The sequence below is a fragment of the Thamnophis elegans genome, chromosome 4, assembly GCF_009769535.1.
Source record: "Thamnophis elegans isolate rThaEle1 chromosome 4, rThaEle1.pri, whole genome shotgun sequence".
Taxonomy (NCBI): Eukaryota; Metazoa; Chordata; class Lepidosauria; order Squamata; family Colubridae; genus Thamnophis; species Thamnophis elegans.
The window spans coordinates 142480821-142502406 of record NC_045544.1 but is presented as its reverse complement, the minus strand read 5'-3'; the positions used below and the strand labels follow the sequence as shown (position 1 = coordinate 142502406).

The 21586-nt window shown below is 60.9% G+C and overlaps 2 protein-coding genes across 5 annotated transcripts; one reads left to right on the top strand and one right to left on the bottom strand.

Moving 5' to 3' along the window:
• The first annotated feature begins 1422 nt into the window (after positions 1-1422).
• On the top strand, positions 1423-6593 carry SERPINF1 (serpin family F member 1). 2 transcript variants are annotated; one of them, XM_032215755.1, is made up of 8 exons: positions 1423-1528; positions 4095-4189; positions 4398-4596; positions 4697-4852; positions 4978-5181; positions 5283-5425; positions 5742-5952; positions 6225-6593. In XM_032215755.1, the coding sequence occupies exons 2-8, from the start codon at positions 4103-4105 to the stop codon at positions 6482-6484; spliced, it is 1260 nt and encodes a 419-aa protein (XP_032071646.1). In that variant the 5' UTR covers positions 1423-1528; positions 4095-4102; the 3' UTR covers positions 6485-6593. The 2 variants fall into 2 exon arrangements, with proteins under 2 accessions (XP_032071646.1, XP_032071647.1); XM_032215756.1 differs by lacking the exon at positions 1423-1528 and having other exon boundaries at positions 2892-4189.
• SMYD4 (SET and MYND domain containing 4) lies at positions 6426-21578 on the bottom strand. 3 transcript variants are annotated; one of them, XM_032215744.1, is made up of 10 exons: positions 21402-21577; positions 21151-21325; positions 16419-16508; positions 13842-14949; positions 13565-13747; positions 10864-11024; positions 10608-10740; positions 8354-8470; positions 7660-7783; positions 6426-7129 (listed from the first exon to the last, which is right to left on the bottom strand). In XM_032215744.1, exons 1-10 carry the CDS (start codon positions 21536-21538, stop codon positions 6907-6909), a joined length of 2451 nt encoding a protein of 816 aa, XP_032071635.1. In that variant the 5' UTR covers positions 21539-21577; the 3' UTR covers positions 6426-6906. The 3 variants fall into 3 exon arrangements, with proteins under 3 accessions (XP_032071635.1, XP_032071637.1, XP_032071636.1); XM_032215746.1 differs by having other exon boundaries at positions 6926-7129; positions 7660-7779; positions 21402-21578; XM_032215745.1 differs by having other exon boundaries at positions 7037-7779; positions 21402-21578.
• Positions 21579-21586: the final 8 nt, after the last annotated feature.

Here is a 21586-nt window from a genome sequence, read left to right as displayed (position 1 = left end):
TGGCAACTGGTGGCCTTGTGGGCTTCGACTCCCAGAATTCCCCAGCCGGCTCTGTTCTAGATCAAGGTGCTGGGAGTGACGGTCCTCTTCCCTTTCCACAGGGGGGAGGAAGGCAGCCACGTCCCAACGCCCACTGGGGGCGTCCAGGAAAACAACCGTCCAGAGGCCTGGACAGGGCGCTGGCCTTCACAGGAGGGTCAAGGGGGGCTGTGGCCTCAGCTGGCTTAGCCTGAGATGTTGGGACCGGCAGGGGGAGGGGGGCTTTACGGAGGGCCTGCAGCAAAAGCCCCTTCTCTGCTTGGAGAGGAGAAGGGGGCTCCCCTCCCCCCCCCGGCCCGAAGAAGAGGGGCCGGAATGGCCTCCCGGCGTTTGGATCTCCTGTGTGGCTCTGTCCCCAGAGGAAGGCCTGAATCAGTGGAGGTTGGGGGAGTCCCCTGCCCCCCCACCTCTTCCAGGCCCCCCGAGAGGCTCCGTGGCTGCTTCCACCCGTCCTGGCCTCCCCAGCTACGCTGCCTGCCTGGGAGCCTCAGGAGGGAGCCTCCTCGTCACGGGGGGGGGGCATCAAAGCAGTGGAGACAGGCGGAAGGCCAGGGGCTCCAAGGCCATCAGGGCTACTCAACCATCGGAGCCTTTCCCCTCCTTCTTCCCTGGAGGAAGGAGGAATCCCCAACAGAAGGTCCCAATGGAGGGGAGCATTTGTGAAGGGAGCTTTGCCCCTTTTCATGACCTTCCTTGCCACAGTTGTGAATCACTGAAGTTAGTAACACGGTTGTTAAGTGAATCTGCTTGTCAAAAAGAGGATCATGTGACACCCCACCCCTCCACACCGGTCGTAAGAACCAGCCAGTTGCCAAACACCTGACTTTTGACCACAAGGATGCTGCTGGGGGCGTGTTCAAACTGCCAAGTGTCACTTTTTTTCAATTGGTCACTAAATAAGCTGTTGTAAGTTGAGGACTGCCTGCAATTCTGCTTGCCCCTCGCCAGAGGCTCCTCTGCAGGGTTGCAGAGCCCCGGAGGCTGTTTTCCATGGGGAAATAGATGCACCTGCTGCCCCCCAACCAGAAACCCCCCTCCCCCTCTAGGGGGCCAGAGGGCTCCCTCTGTGCAGGGCCCCCCAGGAAGCCCCCTGGGCCAGGGGCTCTCACCTCACAGCAGGAGACCCCAGGTGGACTCTCCTCTGCCTTCAGAAGCCGGTTTCTCACTAAGTAGGTTTACCATTTTTGCAAGGCCAGCCCTGACTGCAATGGCCCAAGGCCCAGTTCCAACTTCTTTAAACTGAAACTACTTGGAGCGCGCACGAGGGCTGCGTCTTCTGGCTCCCCAACAGCCCCTGGATCCTGACCAACCCTCTCGCTTGGCTGACGGAGGGCCAGCCTGAAAAGAGGAGGCGGCTGCTTTAAGAGGGACCCCACAAAGCTGTAACCTGAAGCCTCTGGCCGTCCCTGCGCCTGTTATAAGCGCCAGGCTCCCCCTGCCCTGCGCACACCGCCCTGCGGGCCGGCTGGAGAGCAAACGGCTGGTGAAGGTAAGGAATGGCTCTGCCTCCCTCAGGCCAGGGTCCATGCGTGTGCAGGCGTGTGTGTAGGGGGGAGAGAGAGAGAGAGAGGGAGCTGGCACTAAGGAACGCCGGGAGTGGGGGCAAGAAGCCGTCAGTCTCAGGCCTTCAAAGCCAGGCTGGTGAGGAGCCAGCCCATCTCTGCCATGTCCCTGGGCAAACCTTCTGGTGCCCAGCTGGCATACTGGGCAAGGGGCAGGTGCCTCTGCCCTGCAGCTGAACAGCCCACCTTGTGGAAGAGACTGCCTTTCCAACCTCTCTGCCCTTCAGGTCCCCCAGGTCTTTTTAACAGAATAACAGTAGAAGGGACCTTGGAGGTCTTCTAGTCCAACCCCCTGCTCAAGCAGGAGGCCCTCTTACCGTTTCAGACAGATGGAAACGCCCACATCTGCTGGAGGGAAGCTGTTCCACTGGGTAACTGAGCTCTCTGCTAGGAAATTTCTCCTGGGTGATGAGTCCCTACCCGTTCCTTCTTGTTCTGCCCTCAGGGGCTTTGGAGAATAGGGTGACACCCCCCCTCTTCTTCATGGCAGCCCTTCGAATAGGTTTTGGGACCCCCAAATTCTCCACCCGCTGTAGCCGAGGCTTCCTTCTGGAGAGGCCGTCTGGAGGAAGAGCCGAGCCTGGCTGGCTTTCTGTGGGCTGCCTGCCGACATCTGGGCTAATTGAACCCAGATGTTGAGGCTCACTCAAACCCAGTGGGACCCCAGGGGGAAAATCTGGAGACTCTGGCCTGGTGCTGGCAATGGGGGCCAAACCAGAATTCCAGGCCTGCCTTCCCTGCCCCGAGAGAAGCCCCCACGGAGCAACCCGATCTGCCACAAGGGCCTATTTTGGGCCGCGTCTCTCCCCCCCCCCCCCCCGGATTTCCAGGCAGCTCCTCCTCCTCCTCCTGTCGGGAGACGCAGCACCAGAGTTAATTGGAAGCTTGTGCAGATCGGCTGCCCCAGGACGGGCTCCCGTAATTGCAGGCTTCTGCTGTTTCCACATAATTCTGGTGGCGCCAGCCTGGAGAGCTTTGGCTACGGTTTAGAGTTCGTCCCTGGCGGCCAGATGTTAGCCAGAAATCGGGCAACCTGCTCCCTGGGCCAGAAAAGCCTCCGACAGCCGGAAAACGGGGCCTGTGCCCCCCCCAACACTGCCTGGCCTAGGAAGCAGCAGGAGGTCTCAAGGGTGGGTTGCTCAGGGCTTCCCAGGGAACCCCCACGCAGAACCCCAACCCAGCAAACGTAGAGTTCAGCCCCCCTCCCTTTCCCCCCCCCCGGGGGCCAATTTAACCCATGCAAATGTTCCTGCACTTTGCAACCTGCTTCCCCCCCCCCCCCCACGGCTGCCTGGAGTGGAGCCCTGCGTCGTGTCCGCAGAGTCCAGTACGGAGGAAGTGCAGGGACCCCTAAGGTCAAGGCCTTTGAGGGCCACCGGGTGGAATGAAGCTCCAGGGGCCCCTCGGCTGTAGCCGGGGCTGAAGGGAGGCAGAGGTGGGACACTCCTCTCCCGCATCGAGAAAAGCCGGCAAGACGAAGGAAACGTGGAATTCCGAAATCCCCCCCGTGGGTTTACTTCGTCACTTGCTGCTCAGAGGGAGAGGAAGGGGCTTAAGCGACCGATGGGAAGAGCACAAAGGCCACGTGGGGCACAAGCGACGTTCAACACCCCTGCTCAGCCACTGGAACAAAACTGAATACGGTTCCACTAAGTTTAAACGTTTATTTACAACTTAACGGCATTGAAACCAAAGGGAGAAATAAGAGCAGGAGTCCTGGAGGCCCCCATGGAAAGCAGCCTTCTCTCTCTCTGCTCCCGGGGGGCCCCAAAGCACCCACCGCCGGCCTCTCTTGGGCCCACAGGTGCCGAGGGCGGAGGGGGCTCTTCCCAAAGTGGGCAAAACAGGCGGTTGGCCACTACTGTGGGCAGGAGGCTCCCACCACCTCGCCTGTTTTTGGTTGGCTTCCCAGGGGAAAGCTTGGGGTCCACCCCCGCCCCCAGTCGAGGAGGAAGAGCCGAGCTTCGGGCCCAGGGCCCCCCCTGGAGAAGATCCGCTCAAGAGGGGGCTGCTTGCAAGAACCGCCAAGCTGCCAGTGGGCGCAACTCTGCCAGGCGGGGAGGCGGGAGGAGCCTAAAGGAGGAAGCGTGGAGGCACCTGGCCCGAAGATGCAGACGCCCGCACGGGCCGTAGGGTCAGGGGAACCCGGGGAAAGGGGCAGAGCCTGACCCAGAGGGGCTTCTTCCAGAAGGCAACTGGGCCCCCTGGGTTTCTCTTCTCGTCCCAGAAGACGGAGGGAGAACTGACGAAGCTTCTTGGCTGAGAAGCGAAACGTTTTCAAGGGGAACAAAAGGCAAGAAAGCCCAGCTGCCTCTCGGAAAAGGCCCCCTGGGACAAGTGTGGCCTGGAGGGCGGAGACCCTTCCCAGAGGGGGCCTCAGACAGGGCCTTTGCCCAAGGATTTCTTTAGAGAGCTCCCCCTGGCCGCCCCTCTCGCCTTGCAGGAGGAACTCTGTTGTCCGTCTGTCTGTCTGTCCTCCTTCTGCCCCCACAGGTCCCGCCATGAAAGCCCTGGTGGTCCTCCTGGGGCTGGCCGCCCTGGCCGTCTCCTGCCAAAGCCAAGACGTCAGCCCTGCAAGCAGCCCCCAGGTCAGTTGGGCCACCCCCCCGAACTGCATGGAGCAGCCTTCGGTTCAGGCTGGGGGTGGCTGGGTGGCCTTGAGGGATTCCCACTCACCAGGCACCCAGGGGTGGGCCACTTCACAGGCTGCCCTGACTCCCCCAGCAGAAAGCCCCCCCCCCCCCGGGCTGCTGTGATGGGGCCACCCTAAGCGAGCGCCCTGCCCCTCTCTTAAAGGAGCCGGAGCCCCCCAGGGAAGCTGGGCAGGAGGAGGAGGAGGAGGATCCCTTCTACAGGAGCCCCATCAACAAACTGGCTGCCGCTGTCTCAAACTTTGGCTACGCCCTCTTTCGCCAGCAGTCCGGCCAGAACCCCTCGGCCAACGTCCTGCTCTCCCCCTTCAGCCTCGCCACAGCCCTCTCGGCCCTCTCGCTGGGTGAGCTGCCCTCCGGTGGTGCTGCCCGGGGCCAAGATCGCCCCCCGAGGGGACCCTAACAGGCTGCCCCCCTCCCTCTCTCCCTCTGTGTGGCCGGCAGGTGCGGGTGAACGGACGGAGGACGTGATCTCGCGGGCCCTTTTCTACGACACGCTGGACAAGGCCAACCTGCACAGCACCTACAAGGGGCTCCTGGGCAGCATCGGTGCCCCCAGCAAGGGTCTGAAGACCGTCTCCCGCCTGGTGATGGAGAGAAGTAAAGCTGCTGGGCCTCCGGGGGTGGGGGGGGCTGGGAGGGTGGGCGCCACAACTCAGCTCCTGGCAAAAGAGCCCCCCCGGGGGCCCCGGGGCCTCAACCGGGCGCTCTCTCTCCCCGCCCAGAGTTGAGAATGAGAATGGCCTTTGTGAACGAGCTGGAGAAATCCTACAGCTTCCGGCCGCGGGTGCTCAGCGGAAACGCCCGGGCAGATCTGCAGGAGATCAACCAGTGGGTGCAGCAGCGGACAGGGGGCAAAGTCGTCCGATTCCTGGGGGAGATCCCCGTTGGGCTCAGCATCCTCCTGCTGGGGGCCGCCTCTTTCAAAGGTACGCCCGCTCGCCTGGGGAAGGCCGGAGGGGAGGGGAAGGAGGCGTCGTCCGAAGGGAGAGCGTCCTCCACTCGGCCTTTCCTTCCCCTCTGGCCACAGGGCAGTGGGCCACCAGGTTTGACCCCAAGCTGACCAAGCTTCAGGATTTCCACCTGGAGGAAGGGCGCAGCATTCGGGTGTCCATGATGTCGGCCCCCAGAGCCATCCTGAAATACGGCTTTGACTCTGAGCTCAGCTGCAAGGTCAGCGGACGGGAGGGGTGTGTGGGACCTGGGAAACACAGCTGCCTGGGGGCTTCTCTGGCCACTTTGCCCCTTCCCACAGCAACCCTGGGACTCCTCAGCCCAGCAAACAGCTGTGTGTGGGGCAGACACCTGTTCCGATGACATCTGGAGATTGGGCACCCCCTGCAGCGCAGCCCCTCCCTCAGTGGGGAGCCTGCCCACTGGAGGGGCAGCAACTAAGCCCCCCCAACCGAGAGGGGCCGGCACCCTCCCCTTCCCCTCCTGGGGGTGCCAAGCCGGCTCCTCCCCCGCCCACTCCCCCTTCCGCTTGTAGATCGCTCAGCTGCCCCTGGCCGGAGGGCTCAGCATCATGTTCTTCCTGCCCGAGACCCTCACCCAGAACTTCACCCTCATCGAGGAGAGCCTGACCGCCGAGTTCGTCCACGACATCGACAAGCAGCTCAAGACCGTCCAGGCTGCGCTGAGCGTTCCGCGGCTGAGGCTGGTGACCGAGACGAAGCTGGGGGAGGCGCTTAAGGAAATGAGTACGTGTCCCGTGGGGGTCCTTTGGCCAGGGGGGGAGGGGTTTCTCCATGTCTGGCCACAGGCGGGTCCTTCCACGGGATGAGGGGGTCCGCGAACAGCTGCTCTTCACCATAGGAGCCACGGCAATGCTTGAGAGCCATTCGTCCCTGGGGGGGGGGGACTGAACAGAGGCTCCCTCCTGGCCGTGGCAGGGAACACTAGTCTGCCTCCGGGCCTCGGGGGGGGGGGGGGAAGCGGCAACCGGGTGGTAACGCCCCTTCCTGGTCCGCAGGGCTCCAGGCTCTCTTCTCCACGCCGAACTTGGGCAAGATCTCCGCCAAGGCCCTCCGGCTCTCCCACGCGCACCACAAGGTGGCCTTGGAGCTGGGGGAAGACGGGGCCAGCGCCATGTTTCCCTCGGAGACGGAAGCCGCTCGGCTGAACTTCCCCATCGTCTACACCCTGGAGAGGCCCTTCCTCTTTGTGCTCTACGACAACGACACCGGCACCCTCCTCTTCATCGGGAAGATCCTCGACCCTCAGCAGGCCTAGAGCGCTCCTGGGGCCCCCCAGGCGCAGGAGCAAAGGGCAGGGGGTGTCCTTGACTGTGTCCCGCAGCTGGTTTTGCTTCCATGGTCCAATAAAGGAGCTTCTGCCTCAAGAGCCTCCCAAGCGGCTTCTTCAACCTCCGGCCGATGGGGGAGAAACGATGGGGGGGGGGGATGGGGGGGTTGGGGGGGAGAAGAACGGAAAGGCTCTTCCCGTCACCCGTCAAGGCCCCCTCAGCCGAGTCAACAACCGCAGCAGCAGTGGTGCCCTGAGTCTGGCAGAGATCCAGGCATCCTGGCAAGGCTTCGTGGGTGGTGAGGCCGATGGATCCGCAGAAGATCTTGGTCCCTCCCGGGTCCGTCAGCCAGCCCGAGACCAAGGCGGCCCCCCTCTGCACACGGTCTGGTGGCTTCTTGCTTTGCCCCTTAGAGGGCGGCCGGAGGGGGGTTTCCAAGGCCCACCGGGGCATCCTCTCCCGGCAGCTGGGCTGCTGCTGCTGCTGCTGCTGCGGGGGCGGCTGGGAGCAGCCCCTCCAGGCAGGTCCTCATCTCTCGCAGCTCCTGCAGCTGATCGCTCTCTGTGCCCAGGTGCACCCATAAAATTGCCTCGGCCCTCCGGACGGCCTGCAGGGCTTCGGAGGCCAAGCGCCTGGCAGCCCCCCCCCCCCGGCAGAGAGAGAAAAGGTTAACAGAGCCAAACCCCCAGAGCCCCCCCTCCCCTGCACCCGATGGGCCCCCCAGGGCAGGCACCAGGGAGCCCCCCCCCACCAGGCCTCGACCAGGGCTGCACCTGGCCGGTGGGGGCTGATTTCACATTTGGGGGGGTGGGGGAGCTCAGAAGGGAGGTGGGGATGGGCCGGGAAGGAGCATCACAGCCAGGGCCCAGTCCTCAGATGGCCGAATTCCCCTTTGGACCTTTGCAATGTAAACAGTCAAGGAAGGCTCCCCTGCCACAGTCTGAACAGCCAGTTCCCGGGAAGAGGAGAGCTCAGCCCCCCCCCTCAAGGCAGGAGCCAGGAAGGGAGGGGGGAAGCGTGGGGGAGGGGGGCGGAGTGGGGAGGGAATGGGTCCTTCCCCAGCTGTCTTCTCTTCCCGAACACCCCAGTGTAAACCCACAGCCCCAGAAGCCAGCCAGGGGGAGCCCCTCCCCAAAGGCCGGGGAGGGGGCAGCGTGCTCACCCATTGAAGAGGACCTGGGCCAGTTTGAAGACTTCCTGGCCAGCTTCCATGCTGGCACTGCCGAAATGGGCCTCCACGGCCCGGATGCTCCTGCGCAGGTGCCCGGCCGCCTCCTGCCACCTGCCTGGGCCAAAGGAAAGGGAGGCCCTGAGCCAAGCAGGGGGACGGGGGACGGGAGTTTCCTACTTCCTTACTCTAAGGGTTGGTTACACAGCCAGCCAAAGGGACTCCGACCCCCAGGGGGTCCTGGACCTGCCTCCCTTCCTTTAGCCCAGCCATCTGAAGCTACGAAGACATTGGAAAAAGGGACTTCCGACCAATCCTGACACTTACGACCGTCACGGCATCCTTAGTCACATGATGGAAGTCTGGGCAACAGGCGTGTACTTACCATGCTTGGAGCATCTCCCGGGATCGTCTGGCTGCCATTTGCCCCCTTCCTAAATTGGCTTCCCGCAGGCTAGTTAATGGGGCAAGCGGGATCCGCTTAATTACCCCACGATTCACTTAACAGCCGAAAATATTAAGTGACCTGCTTAACATCCACGGCAAAAACGTTCGTGAAATCTGGCGGCCCATTTGAGCAGCCGCCTTGTTTAGCCACCAAAACCCTCACCCCACTGGCGGTGGCAAGTGAAGGGCTCCCTCCCGGCAGCCTCGGGGAGGAGCGGAGGGAGCCCGGGGGGCCTCGTACCTGCTGCCGCGTGCACCTGGGCCAGGCGGTCCTCGATCTCGCCCCTCCTCAGGTGCGCTGGAGACAGGAAGCTCTCGGCATCCAGCCGGCATTTCTGCAGCAGCTGCAGGGCCTGACCTGGAAGGGGAGCAGAGCCTGAGTGGCCGTCCCGGCCAGCGGTCATCCCAAGAGGCTGCCAGCCAGGGACGTCCCAATCTGGGCTGGGCAGTGGGAAGGGCTCCCCAGCCTCCACGGGGCAGCCGGACGGGCCCGGGGCAAAAGGTCTCCGGTTATGCCAAATGCCCTGAGTCAAAAGGGGGGAGGGGGAGAAAGACGCACCCCTCTCCATTCCTTCCCTCGGCCCGTCTATGACATCAGCTGGGGGGGGGCTGTCCCCCACCTTCTCCCCTGCCCATCCCTCACTGCCACCCAGCCTTCCCACGGGGCTGGCGTGGGAATCTGAAGCTCTTCTGGTGCCGCTGTTTAGCCTGCAGGGAATAGAACTCGTCCCGGGCAGAATTCAAAGGGGGTGGAGAGACCCTGGAAGCCTTGCAGGCAGAGCAGGAGGTCCGTGGCTGAAGGCTGCTCCCCTTACGGCTCTTGGGAGAGGAGGGGCACGGAGCACGGCCATTCCCAGGGCAGGGAGCTCCGGGGGCCACCCAGGGTCTGTGTGCGTGTTTGAGGGGTGTGCTGTCCCATGATCTCCCCAGGATAATAACTCTGCCCTTCCCGCCTGTTTGGGGAAAGCCCCCCTGCCCCAGGGAGCGAGGGGGTTGCAAGGCCCTCCTTTAACAGCTCTGAAAACAGACTCCCCCTCCTCCCTAGGAGACGCCATGGCTGGGGGGCTGGGGAGGGGGCTCCAGGCTTCCCGGCTGGGCTAGAGCTGAAGGGTCCCCTGGAAGACTCTGCAGGAGGCAGGACGTTGTGAGGGGCCCAGAGGCTGAAGGCAAAGAGCTGCCCCTGCAGAGGCCCAAGGCGACCCCCCCCCCCGGCAGAGGGAAGTAAAGGGGGGGGCTCTGAACGAAAAATGTTCTCCACCCCCTGCAAGGTGAGGGGCGGCTGCTGCGTGCAGAAACTCTGGGAAAGGAGGCTGAGGAGGCTAAGCTGGTACCTGGAGCAGCAGATGCAACCCAGGCGTTTCCGTTGGAAGCAGCTGCCTGGGCACGCTGGCACAGCCACCCCTGTCCACCCACAAGAGCCCTGGCTCGGCTGGCCACTGCTGCCACGTCTGCCCTCGGCCCCTCTGGACGCTGCACCCTCCCAGGCATTCTGGACCCCAAGAGGCAGTCAGCACACGCCCAGAGAGCCCACCCACCCACCCACCCCATACGTCACGCCTGGCCTTCCTTGGGGGTGGGGGAGGGGGTCCCTTTGCTTGAGAGGCTGCAGGCAGCGTTCCTGGGGCAGCCCTCCCCACCGATACGGAGGGAGGCTCCCCAGGCCCCCCCCCCAGCCTTCTTTCCCCAGGCGGAGGGGTTTCTGCTTCTCCAATGGATTCAGGATTTGGGGCTTTTTCCTCTTGGCAAAGACTCTGGAAGGCCCCCTGGCCCAGAGGGGGCGCCCGGCCCTCCCTGTTGCCTCCTGCAGCCTGGAGTGGGGCTGAGGGGCCTCTGGGGAGGCGAAGGGAGGGCTCCCCCCCTCAGATAAAGCTTTGGGTCTTTTTTAAAAAGCATTGGAGAAAGAAATCCACCGCAGCCCCCGTCACTTGCTTACGCAAATAATCCACATAAATGTTTAATAAAGCGAAGTAAATAAAATCTACGTATGGCCGGCTGGTGGTGAAGGCAGCAGGATAGGTAGCTGGAAACCAGGAGCTCCTGACCAGCTTAGCTGGCAGAAGAGAAGATTTCTGGCTCAAGGGGGAACCGAGGCCTCCTTGGTGCTCTCTGAGCTTGGCAGAAGTTTTGGAGACGTTTCAGGACCCAACTAGGTAACAACATCAGTGCACTGAAGGGGTTACCCAGATTGAAGCGCCTGCAAGAAAACCACCCAGGAGAGGAGAGCACCAAGGCCCCTCCGTTCACCTTAGGCAGGAAAGCTGGCGGGGCGACCCTCTCTCTCAGCCCAGCCAACCTCACAGGGCTGTTGTGATGGGGGAGGTGGGAGAAGGAAGGAGCATTAGGGACCTTTGCTGCCTCGAGTAACTTATGGAGAGAGAGAGCGACAGGTGAGGCCACCTTCTCCTGGGCGCCCCGGAGCCCCTCGCGGGAATCCCTCCTGCCTGCTGAAAGGGCACCAGGACACGGGGGGGGGGGGAGGGAGGGGGGGGCCTCACCCGGCTGGCCGTGCTCCAGGAGCTCCTCGGCCGACTGGGTCAGGCGCTGAAGGCGGAGCAGCCGGCGGTGGAAGTCCTCCTCGGGGACCAGGCGGTCGCAGGTCTCACCTGAGCAGCGGAGGGTGCCTCTCCCCTAGAAAGACCAGGGACACATGGGGGACGGGCCCTGGCCAGGCGCTTCCGACGGCACCCAGCACGCCTGGGCCCACAGGGGGTGGGCGGGAGGGGCTTCGCAGCTGCCTCCGGGCAGACTTACCTGCATGGGCCTCTGGCAGGCCGGGCAGAGGAAGAGGGCAGCCTCGGGGGCCTCGCTGGGCTGCAGCTCCTCCAGGCAGGCCTGACAGCGGCACTCAAAGAAGTACTGAGCCAGGAGCCACCTGCGCCTCTCGGCAGCCCCCATCCGGCACCTGTGGGGCCCTGCAGGAAACGGGGGGGGGGGGGGAAGAAGGGGATTCGGCTCAGCTGTTTTCTGGTGAAAAGCTCCATCTCGGCTCCCTCCCTGCGCAGCTGACCCTGGACCCCACTCTGACGCTTTCCAAAAGGCCCTGAGGGGTGGGTGGGGTGGGGGTTTCTGGCGATGAGCCTGGGGGCCCCTGGAGGATACAGAACCCACCAAGCGGCTGCCCTGGTTCTTGTCACCGGTGTGTGTGTGTGTGTGTGTGTGTGTGTGTGTAGATGAGGGATGATTGGGGTCTTTATTTTGTGTTTCTGTAAGCTGCCCAGAGTCGCCATGAATTGGGGGAATTGGGCAGCCACGTAAATTTCCCTCATAGATACGTTAATAAATAAATGGAAGCAGGGAATAACGCCAGGAATTCCAATATTCCAATTTTAGGGCCACAGTTTGCTCCTCACCCACAATTTACCCTTAAAAATAATCAGTACCTCCTATCTCCCCCCCCCCCAAGAGGAAAAAAATCCTATCCATTTGCCAGGTAGGAAAATCGCTCCAGGGGTGGCAGCTGCAGCATTATAACCGTCGGGACGAGGGCAGCATTTATCACCCACTGGGGCCCAATTTCAACTGGAGAGGCAGAGCAGAGGGCGGTCAACCCACATCTGGAGAACGGCCGCTCCTAATGCCGGCACGATACACATCTGTCGCTCCACAGGCTGCTTTGCATCAGCTGGGAAATCCGCTCTCTCCTTTTGTTGTTGGGAGGGTGGGTGGTGGGTGGGGAGGGGCGCAGAATTGCTATTCTGATGCCCATTTAAACAAAAACACCTCTCTCTTGCTCATGGTTTTGTCGAGTTCTCGAATTTGTTCTCAAAATTAATGGAAAAGAGAATCATAAAATCACAGCCTGGATAATAATGTTGATGCCTGAAGATTAGATTTTAAGTTGCTGCAGTGTGATATTCCAGAGGGCTTCCAACAACCCCTCCCCCCCCCAGGGTTTCCAGGTGCAGCGGGTGACGGGAGAGGAAAAGCAAACAGGGGCCCGGGGGGGGGGTCTCCAGGCTGCTCCGGGGCTGCCCGTGTAGGCGGTCTTCAGCTGGTGCCGAAGGCAACTCTCTGTGCCCCAAGAACTGCCCTCGTTATTCCTCTGGGTCCCCGTCCGGTGCTGGTTCTGACCTTGAAAGCCCCACCTGGTACGGGACCTCTGCCCGATTGCCCTACTTCTCCTGTCATTCGTGGGGGGGGGGGGGAATCGGGCAAGGAGCCCCACTGGGCTTCTCCAACACTGCTGGCACTCTGGGCCCCCAAGGCTGCTTTTGCCATTGGCACTGGGGGTCCCCTGGAAGCGGGGAGCCCGTTAAATGGCAGCATTGGGTCTAACTGTATATTATTATTATATATATACTTTATTCATTAATCGTGAATCTCAGCCAACTGAACATTCAAAACTGCCTTACAAATACCACTGACTGGTGCTAATGGTTGATACGGTTTACTGCCAGGGTCCTAGGTAGCAACCAAATGCCTTCTTAAAAATATACGATGTTCCAAGTAGTGCAGTTTTTTGCAGTTCCGCTGGTTTTATTGCAGGAAGCTGCAATTTGTTGGTGTATCTTGTAAAATTCTTGGACATGGTGCCAAGTGCCCCGATGACAATGGGTATCTCTCTTAACATGCTTCATCCACAGCCGTGTATTTTTGATGGTCGCCATATTTCATGATTTTTTTTCTACTTCTTTTTCTTCGACTCTGGCATCTCCAGGAACAGCGATATCAATAAACTGTACACTTCGGCCCTGTACAACCGTGATATTTGGCGTGTTGAGCTCCAAATGACGATCCGTTTGTATTCGAAAGTCCCACAAGATCTTCACCTTGTCATTTTCGATAACTTTTTCCACTTTATGTTCCCATGACTTTCTGGATGCAGGTAAATTGTATTTTCTACATAATGACCAGTGGATTAATTTAGCAACTCGGCCGTGTCTAGTTTTGTAATCAATTTGTGCGATTTTGTTGCGATTTCCTTCCATGTTTTTCAAGTGCTGTCCATGCAAAGCTTTGGTTTTCCATCTATTTAATCTGCTATCCGGCTGTTTTTCCTTCTACTCTGCCTTTGTTTCTGTTGTTCTTATGCTGTTCTCCGTTTTCACAGCCTGCAGCAATTTTTCTGTACTTTGGTGGTGGCTGCGCTGATTCTTGTTATTATTATTATTATCATAATTGGCTTTCAAACAGTTTTTCGTTGGCTTCAACCGTTCTCCAGCGTGTGTTTCAATTACGGACACTGCCCAGAGCCCCCCGCGGGCGAGAGGACAGCTGTCCAGTCCAATCAAAATGACTGGACGTCCAGGGGGCCCTTCAGCCAAGAGCTTAATGGAAGCCTCAGACCAGCCCCTCCCTCCCTGGGTCACACTCCTCCCCACCCCCAGGATAAAGGGGGAAGAGAAGGCCCTTCAGAGTCGCAACAGCTTCCCCACCACAGTGGGGGCCTGAGCCACGGGGGCCTCGTTTCCTCCCTCGGGGGATGCCTGAAGGGCCGGCACCGCTCACTCACCGTAGCAGTGGAGCAGCTCCTGCCCGCGAGGGATGGGGCGCAGGGCCCTGACCTCCGCTGTGCAGCCGGCGAAGGACACGCTGGTGTTGGGGTCGCAGGAGTGGTTCAGCAGGCTGAGGGCGGGGAAGAAGCCCGTGGCCAAGCGCACCTGCCCACTGCCGGCCACCAGCCCGTCTTCGGGCCCTGGGAAGAAAAGAGCAGAACTGGAGCTGCCCCCTTGACCCCCGCAGCCCCGGCTTCCCCTAGGAGAGACTACGCCGCCGCCACCTCCACTGACCTGACGGGCGCAGAGTGGTCACAGCCTGGCCGTTGCACTGCAGCTGCAGGACGTGACGCAGCATCGCCTCCCCCAAGACCTCCAGCGCGGTGGGGGGGCTCCCCTCCTCCCCCTCCTCCGCAGCCCCCGGCTCTTCCTTCGTGGCCCCCACCGCAATCCAGGCCTCCAGGCCGGCGTCCTCCAGCGCCTCACACAAGGCTGCCACGCTCAGCCCGCAGAGGAACCTGAGGCCGGGGCTGTGGCGCTCCGTGTGCGGCAGAAGGCTGAAGATGGCCCGGTAGGAGCCGCTGTACCGTCCATCGGCCTCACAGCCAGGGATGGGCCGGGCGTCCTTCTCTGCCGCGGCTGGGGCCCCCCCCTGCTGAGACTGGGTGACCAAGGCCTTCACTTGGGCGAAGCCGGCCACCAGCACGGTCCGGAAGGCCACATGGCAGAAGACGCCCAGTGCCAGCAGCAGCCCCCCGAGGGCACATTCCGCCCAGTGGTAGCCACTCCACGCCAGCTGGGCACAGGCAGGGCCGCAGTACCTGCTGTAGCTGCACCCTCGGCAGGGCACAGAGGCCAGCAGCGGGCGCAGGCAGTGGTGGCAGTGGAGGTCGGGGTTGGCCAGCCGGCCGTCCTGCAGCGCCTGGACGGTCCCCTGCAGCAGGAGGCTCTGCCCAGGACAGAGGACGCTGGCGAAGGCCGCTTCCCTCACTAGCAGCTTCCCAGGAGGAAGGTACTCGGCAGCAACCAAGTGGCGCCCTTTGCAGCTGGAAAAGCCCAGGCTCACGGCCACCGAGGTGCCAGAGACACGGCCGCTCTCCTCCCACGGCTCCGGGTCCGGTGGAGCCTGGCCAGGCCCAGCAGCCGGGCGAAGGGAGGCCCCGCTCCCCTCCCCGGCTCCGCCCCGCAGCTGGTCCAGCCGGCCCAGCAGGGCCCGATGACGGGCAGCCTCCGGCCTCTGGTCTGCGGAGAGGCTCTCCTGGAGGCTGTGGAGGGCGCCTGCCGCTTCCTGCAGCCGGCCCAGAGACAGCAGGCACTCGGCCCTGCGCAGCCGGATCTTGGGCAGCAGCTTCTCTGGGCAGCTCCCCGCCTGCTGCGCCCGTCCGATGTCCTCCAGGCAGACCTGCAGAGAGGAAGTCAGGTGTTTCCCAGAGGGGCCTTCACCCCAGATGCCCCCTCGCTCGGCCATGGGTGTGTGTGTGGAATGCCTGGCTTCCTCCTCTAGCCCCCCCCACCCTTGTCAGAGGGAGGAATGGGCCTGGAGGGGGGTGGGAGGCTGGCAGGCAGGGCGAGGCCTGGGCGGCTTCTGCTGGGCCTGTCTCCTTTGCCCCACTAACAGGCACAAGGCCGCGGCTTAAAACCTCTTGTGTGTGACTCACATTGGCACACACAAAAAAAGGGGAAATCAGGGCTCCCACAACTGTTGGGATCCCCCCCCACGCCAGTCACATGACTTCTGGCAAGGAAAGCCAGCGGGGGCAGCTGGATTTATTTAATGATGTGTGATTCACTTAACAACTGTGGCAAAAAAAAGTTGCAAAATGGGTGCAATTTACTTAACAACTGCCTTGCTTAGCAGAGATAATTCTGGTCCCAGCTGTGGGCCTGTAATTTCCTTCACTTCCCCCCCCCCTCCCAGGCCCAGTGGACCCGATATGAGCTCCCACCCCCACCTTCCCCAAGGGGGGGGGGGCTGCTCAGCTCCCCCCTCCCCGCGTCTGTCTGCAGAGGATCCCTGCTGGCCCCCCCCTGCCGCCAGTGAACTCCCCGTGCGTGGCCTGGCTGCCTGGGGCCCTCTGGGAGTTGAAGTCCACCTATCTTCACGCTGCTGAGGTGGGGAAAGGCTGCCGTGGGAGCATCCTCTCAGGGCCATGGAAAACCAAATCCCGAGACCTGCCGCAGCTTCAGCCTCTGGCGAAGACCCAGCCTTCCCTCCGGTGGATGAGAAAGGCAGAGCTGACTGAAGGTCGAGGGGATGGCAGGGTTTCAGGGGCTCCCCCGGCTGCAGCCCACGACCGGGCCAGGAGCTCTTCAGAACCAGGCTGCCCAAAGCGCCGGATGGGAATGCATGCGTGTCCCCACTTGTGCCAGCAGTGGGGGAGCACACACACACTTGCCTGCTACTTGTGCAAAATCTCACACACACACACCCTTTCCCTTCCACCAGGCCAGGAAGGTTGGGGGACCTCTGCAGTAGTTGCACAGCCAGAACAGAAGATCTGGGGGGCCCAAGTCCCCCCAAGCCTAATTTTCCTCTCGCTTAGTTGCCTCCCCCCCCCCGTCCAATCAGATTCAAGCAAGGGTAGGTTTGCCCTCTGTTCCCAGCCGGGGGTCCTTGGAGCTCTTCCTCCGAGAGTCGCAGTGAACTGTCCTCTGAGCATCCCCCCCTCCCATCTCCCCCCCCCAGCAGTTCATGGCACTGACTACGAAGAGCCAGCGACTGAGGGGGCAGCTGCGGTGACCTGGAAAGGCTCCTTCCTGCAGCCGCCTGGCAGAGGCCGCCCCTTGGAAGCAGGAGGGCTGGGGGAACCCCTCGTGCTTCTGGGGGGGAAGCACTTCCGACTCGGAGCAAAAGCAACTGATTAAACTCACCTCAAACTGACCCAGGTGGAAAAGGGCCGCAGAGCGGTTGGCGTAACAGACGGCCATTTCTGGGCTGCCAGCATCCGCGTGGCACAAGGCCTGCAAGAACCAAAGGCAGAGGGCAGCTGGCACAGGCGGCATCAGCCTTTCACCGCTCAGATCAGTTGTGGGAGGCAGCCTGGATTCCCAGAGGGAGGGGCTGCACTCCCCCCCCCCTCCTGCGCTTCCCGCTCCCCCTCTGACCATCTTTTAATTCATATTATTGTACATGTATTCTTTCTTTTTATTGCCTCATTCCTTTGCTAACGTTAGCTTCACCATTTTCATCCCTTTCCCCTCCACTGTTTTCCTATCGTAAGCTACCCAGAGCTGCCCCATGGCAAGATGGGCAGCAACTAGGTTAAAGCCATGTTTCTCCCCCTTGGCAAGTTGAAGATGGGTGGACTTCAACTCCCAGGATGCTGGCTGGGGAATCCTGGGAGTCAAACACACCTTCAACCTGGTATCAGGAACAGCGCACTGAAGAAACAAATAACATAAATTCCAGAAAGTGGAGAAAGCGAAACTTAAGTCTTAGAAAGTCTGATGGGAGAGAGAGGGTTAAAGGCAGCCCCCCCCCCCCTTAGCAATTCTCAGGGCGTGTCCCCAGAGATGCAACCACAGGGGGACTTTGGTTCCCAGCAGCTTCGAAAACCATCAGATTTGATGCTCAACACATTCGGATGTGAAAATTTGGTCCCCGTACTCAACGCACAAGCTAAACCGTGTTGGTGTCGGTTGCCTTGTGAGTCACTGTTATCCCCCATGGGGCAAATTTGTTTGGTACTCATCATTTTGGGTAATTGTCCCAGAACCAATTCATGACAAGCACGGAGGGTACCAATGTAGTTGCTTCAGACTAGCAGGATTCTGTCAACGGGTGAGGAAGAATAAAGGAAAACGCCCAGAAGTTACCATGTGTGTCTTTCTTCATTCTCGGGGCCTGACCCCCACTGACACCCCCTCCCCCCCCCCACAGGAATGCCAGAGGTCAGGCTCCCTTCATCGGGGTTTGTCATGGCTGTGGCCCTACACGCAATTGGGGCAGGGACCAGAGCAGGGCTCCCAAACTCCCCGCCCATGGCCAGGTGCGTCACGCGCTGCCACCCTCACCCCCTGTTTAGTGAAGGGGAAGTCCTGATACGCCACGTGACGCCGCCGTGAGTTTGAAACCCCCCCCCGGGGTCTAGAGTAAGATCCATGCCTAGATGGTAGGGGTCTCCACTCCATGAGTGGCAGGGGAGGCCCACTGCATGGGGTTTGCCCTTCGCCTTGGACCGAGGCTCCCAAAACGTTTGCACTCAGATGAAGACTGATTTCAGGTGCTACATCAGCCGAGAGCCCAGGGAAGGGGTGGGGGTGTGGCCGTTGTTATCCGGGAGTCGTTAGTTCCTCGTAGGGTCCCTGCTCCGGAGATTGTCGGGTGTGAGTCTTTGCTGTTAAAGTTGGACCTCAAGGGTCAAGTGGGTTTGCTGCTAACGTACCTGCCTCCCAACAGCGTTGCAGCAGCCCTCCCCTCGCTCCTCGAGTCAGTAGCCGAGCTGGCAATTGAGTTCCCTAGGCTGATGGTCCTGGGGGACTTTAATTTGCCGTCGCTCGGTGAAAACTCTGATGGGGCGCAGGAGTTCATGGCTTCCATGACAGCCATGGGCTTGACTCAAGTAATCCGAGGCCCAACCCATTCAGCGGGACACACGCTTGACCTCGTATTTCTCTCGGAGCAGTGGATGTGTGATCTTGGTCTGAGGGGGAGTGACATCATACCCCTGTCGTGGTCAGACCATTACCTACTGAGGCTCGACTTCCGGAGGCCAAACCCCCACTGTAGGGAGGAGGAACCGACCAGGTGGTTCCGCCCCAGGCGTCTTATGGAGCCAGTAAGGTTCCAGACAGAGCTTGGGGTTATTCCTGATACTCTCGCCCACAGTCCGGCAGAAACTCTGGCTGCTGCGTGGCACTCGGCAGCGTCAGAGGCCCTCGACCGGATTGCGCCACTGCGGCCCCTCCGAGGCGGCGGATCCCGGAGACCCCCTTGGTTCACCGAGGAACTCCGGGAGATGAAGCGCCGGAGGAGATGCCTAGAGCACCGTTGGAGGTCCGACAAGTCCGCACCGAACCGAGCAATGGTAACCACCTGCACCAGGGAATATACTAGGGCACTTAAGGCAGCTAAAAGATCACACATAGCCTCCCTGGTCGCATCCGCTGAGTCCCGCCCAGCCGCCCTGTTTAGGATAACCCGCTCCCTATTGAACAAAAGGGAGGCGGGGGAACCCTTGCAGGGCAGAGCTGAAGAATATGCCCAATTCTTAGCGGACAAAATTGCTCGGTTTCGGACGGACTTGGACTCCACACCCGCAGTTCCAGCCGAGACCCAGGGGGACCAAGTTCAACAGCTCTGGGTTGAGTTTCAGGAGGTTATCCCCGGGGATGTGGACAAGGCCATGAGAGCTGTGAGTTCCTCCACCTGTGCCCTGGATCCGTGTCCCTCATGGCTGGTTTCTAACTGCAGTGAGGTGACACGAGGCTGGATCCAGGCGGTTGTAACCGCCTCTCTTCGGGAGGGGAACTTCCCCGCCGCACTGAAGGCGGCGGTGGTGAGACCCCTCCTGAAGAAGCCATCCCTAGATCCAGCTGTCCTTAACAACTACCGCCCGGTCTCCAACCTCCCCTTTCTGGGGAAGGTTGTTGAGAAGGTGGTGGCCTTCCAGCTCCAACGGTCCTTGGAGGAAGCAGACTACCTAGACCCCTTCCAGTCAGGCTTCAGACCCGGTTACAGCACTGAAACCGCCTTGGTCGCATTGATGGATGATCTTTGGAGAGCCAGAGATGAAGGACACCCCTCCATCCTGGTCCTCCTTGACCTTTCAGCGGCTTTCGATACCATCGACCATGGTATCCTTCTGCGAAGACTGCGGGAGGTGGGAGTGGGAGGCACCGTGTTACGGTGGTTCTCCTCCTACCTCTCGGACAGGTCGCAGTCGGTGTTAGTGGGAGGGCAGAGATCGTCCCCAAGGCCCCTGAAATATGGGGTGCCGCAGGGTTCGGTCTTATCCCCCCTACTATTTAACATTTACATGAAACCGCTGGGAGAGATCATCCGTAGGCACGGGATTAGATACCATCAATACGCGGACGATACTCAATTGTATCTGTCCGCCCCGTGCCAAATCAATGAAGCGGTTGACGTAATGGACCGGGGGCTTGAAGCCGTCATGGACTGGATGAGGATTAACAAGCTTGTGCTCAACCCAGAAAAGACCGAGTGGCTGTTGTGTTTTCCTCCCAAAAATTTGGCCATTAATCCAACACTCAGGCTGGGGGGTCAAATTTTACACCCCTCAGAGAGGGTTCGCAACTTGGGAGTCCTCCTGGACTCACAGCTGTCATTCGACCATCATATAGCGGCTGTGACCAGGGGGGCATTCGCCCAGGTACGCCTGGTGCGCCAGTTGCGACCCTACCTGAACCGGGAGGCCCTCACAACAGTCACTCGGGCCCTCGTGATTTCTAGGCTGGAATACTGCAACGTGCTCTACATGGGGCTGCCCTTGAGGAGCATCCGGCGACTTCAGCTAGTGCAGAACGCAGCCGCGCGAGTGATTGCGGGTGCACCCTGATTCACCCGCATTACACCTATCCTCCGCGAGCTGCGCTGGCTACCTGTCGATCTCCGGATGCGCTTCAAGGTGCTATTGATCACCCATAAAGCCCTACATGGCAGTGGATCTGGATACTTGAGAGACCGCCTTCTGCCAATTACCTCCCTACGACCTATAAGATCTCATAGGTTAGGCCTCCTCCGCATTCCATCGGCCAGCCAGTGTCGGCTGGCAACCACAAGGAGGAGGGCCTTCTCAGCAGTGGCCCCGACCCTTTGGAACGAGCTCCCCGTAGAGATTCGTACCCTCTCCACCGTCCAGGCCTTCCGCACAGCCTTGAAGAACTGGCTCGCCCGTCAGGCCTGGGGATAAGGACCATTACCCCGCCCGAATGTTGTATGCATGTTGCGTATTATTTTTATTATGTGTTGTTGTCTTAGTATTGTATTGTATTGTATTCCCCTCTCCCTGGTTTCTGTGAGCCGCCCTGAGTCCCCTCAGGGAAAAGGGCGGCCTACAAATAAAATCAATTCAATTCAATTCAATTCAAGACGACGACAACAACAACAATAATGTTCTTTGTGGCCCAGCAATCAAATAGTTACTTATGGGTGGAGTCTGGTATCAGCAGCCCTCGACTTAGGACCACAATTGAGCCCAACATCTCTGCTGCTAAGGGAGACAATTAACTGAATTTGTCCCATTTTATGACTTTTCCTGCCCAGCGCATCACTGCAGCCTTTAAGTGAATCTGCTTTTCCCACGGACTTTGGTTATAAGGAAGAAGTGGCGCTAGAACTTTGCAACCGTCATAAGTAGGAGTCAGTGGCCAAGCGTCTGAATTTTGATCAGGCAGCGGGGTGGTGGTGGTGGAAAGCGGCCCTCTTTCCTCAGGGCGGAGGGTAACTGTTGACGACCACGGAGTGACCCGTTGTAAGTCGAGGGTCACCGGCACAGGCACCCCGTGACTCGCCACCGCCAGGGGGGCCAGGATTTCCATTCGCCAGGCCAGGAGGTCCTCCTCCTCCTCCGCCACGGTCGCTAAGCGAACCCCGTGGCGGCCAAGTGACGGGGCTCCCCCTCCTGCAGCCCCCTCTTACCCTGGAGTAGAGGGCGGCGGCCGCCCGGTGCTCCCCTGCCCGGAACCGCCGGTTGCCCTCCTGCCTGCAGGGCTCGGCCAGCCGGGGCTCCTTCCGCACCGAGAGGCGGCGGGCCAGGCGGCGCAGGCAGCCCCCCTCCTCCTCCTCCTCCTCCTCCTCCTCCTCCTCGGGGGTCCTGGGGGGGGGAAGAGAGAGTCAGGGGGGGGGCGAGGCAAAGGGGGGGAGGGGGCGGGGGAGGGGGCGTGGCTCACCGGAGGAGGGGCGTGGCCAGGCGGAGCGTCTCCCGGGGCGACCGTGCGCGGCTCAGCTCCTCCCTCCGCGGCGGCCCCAGAGACTCCCAGAGGCGCCCCGCACGCGCCCGCCACGGCTCCGCCGGCAGCAGCTCCATCCTCCCGGCATGCCCCGCGCGAAGGGAAGGGGGCGGGGCGACCCTCGC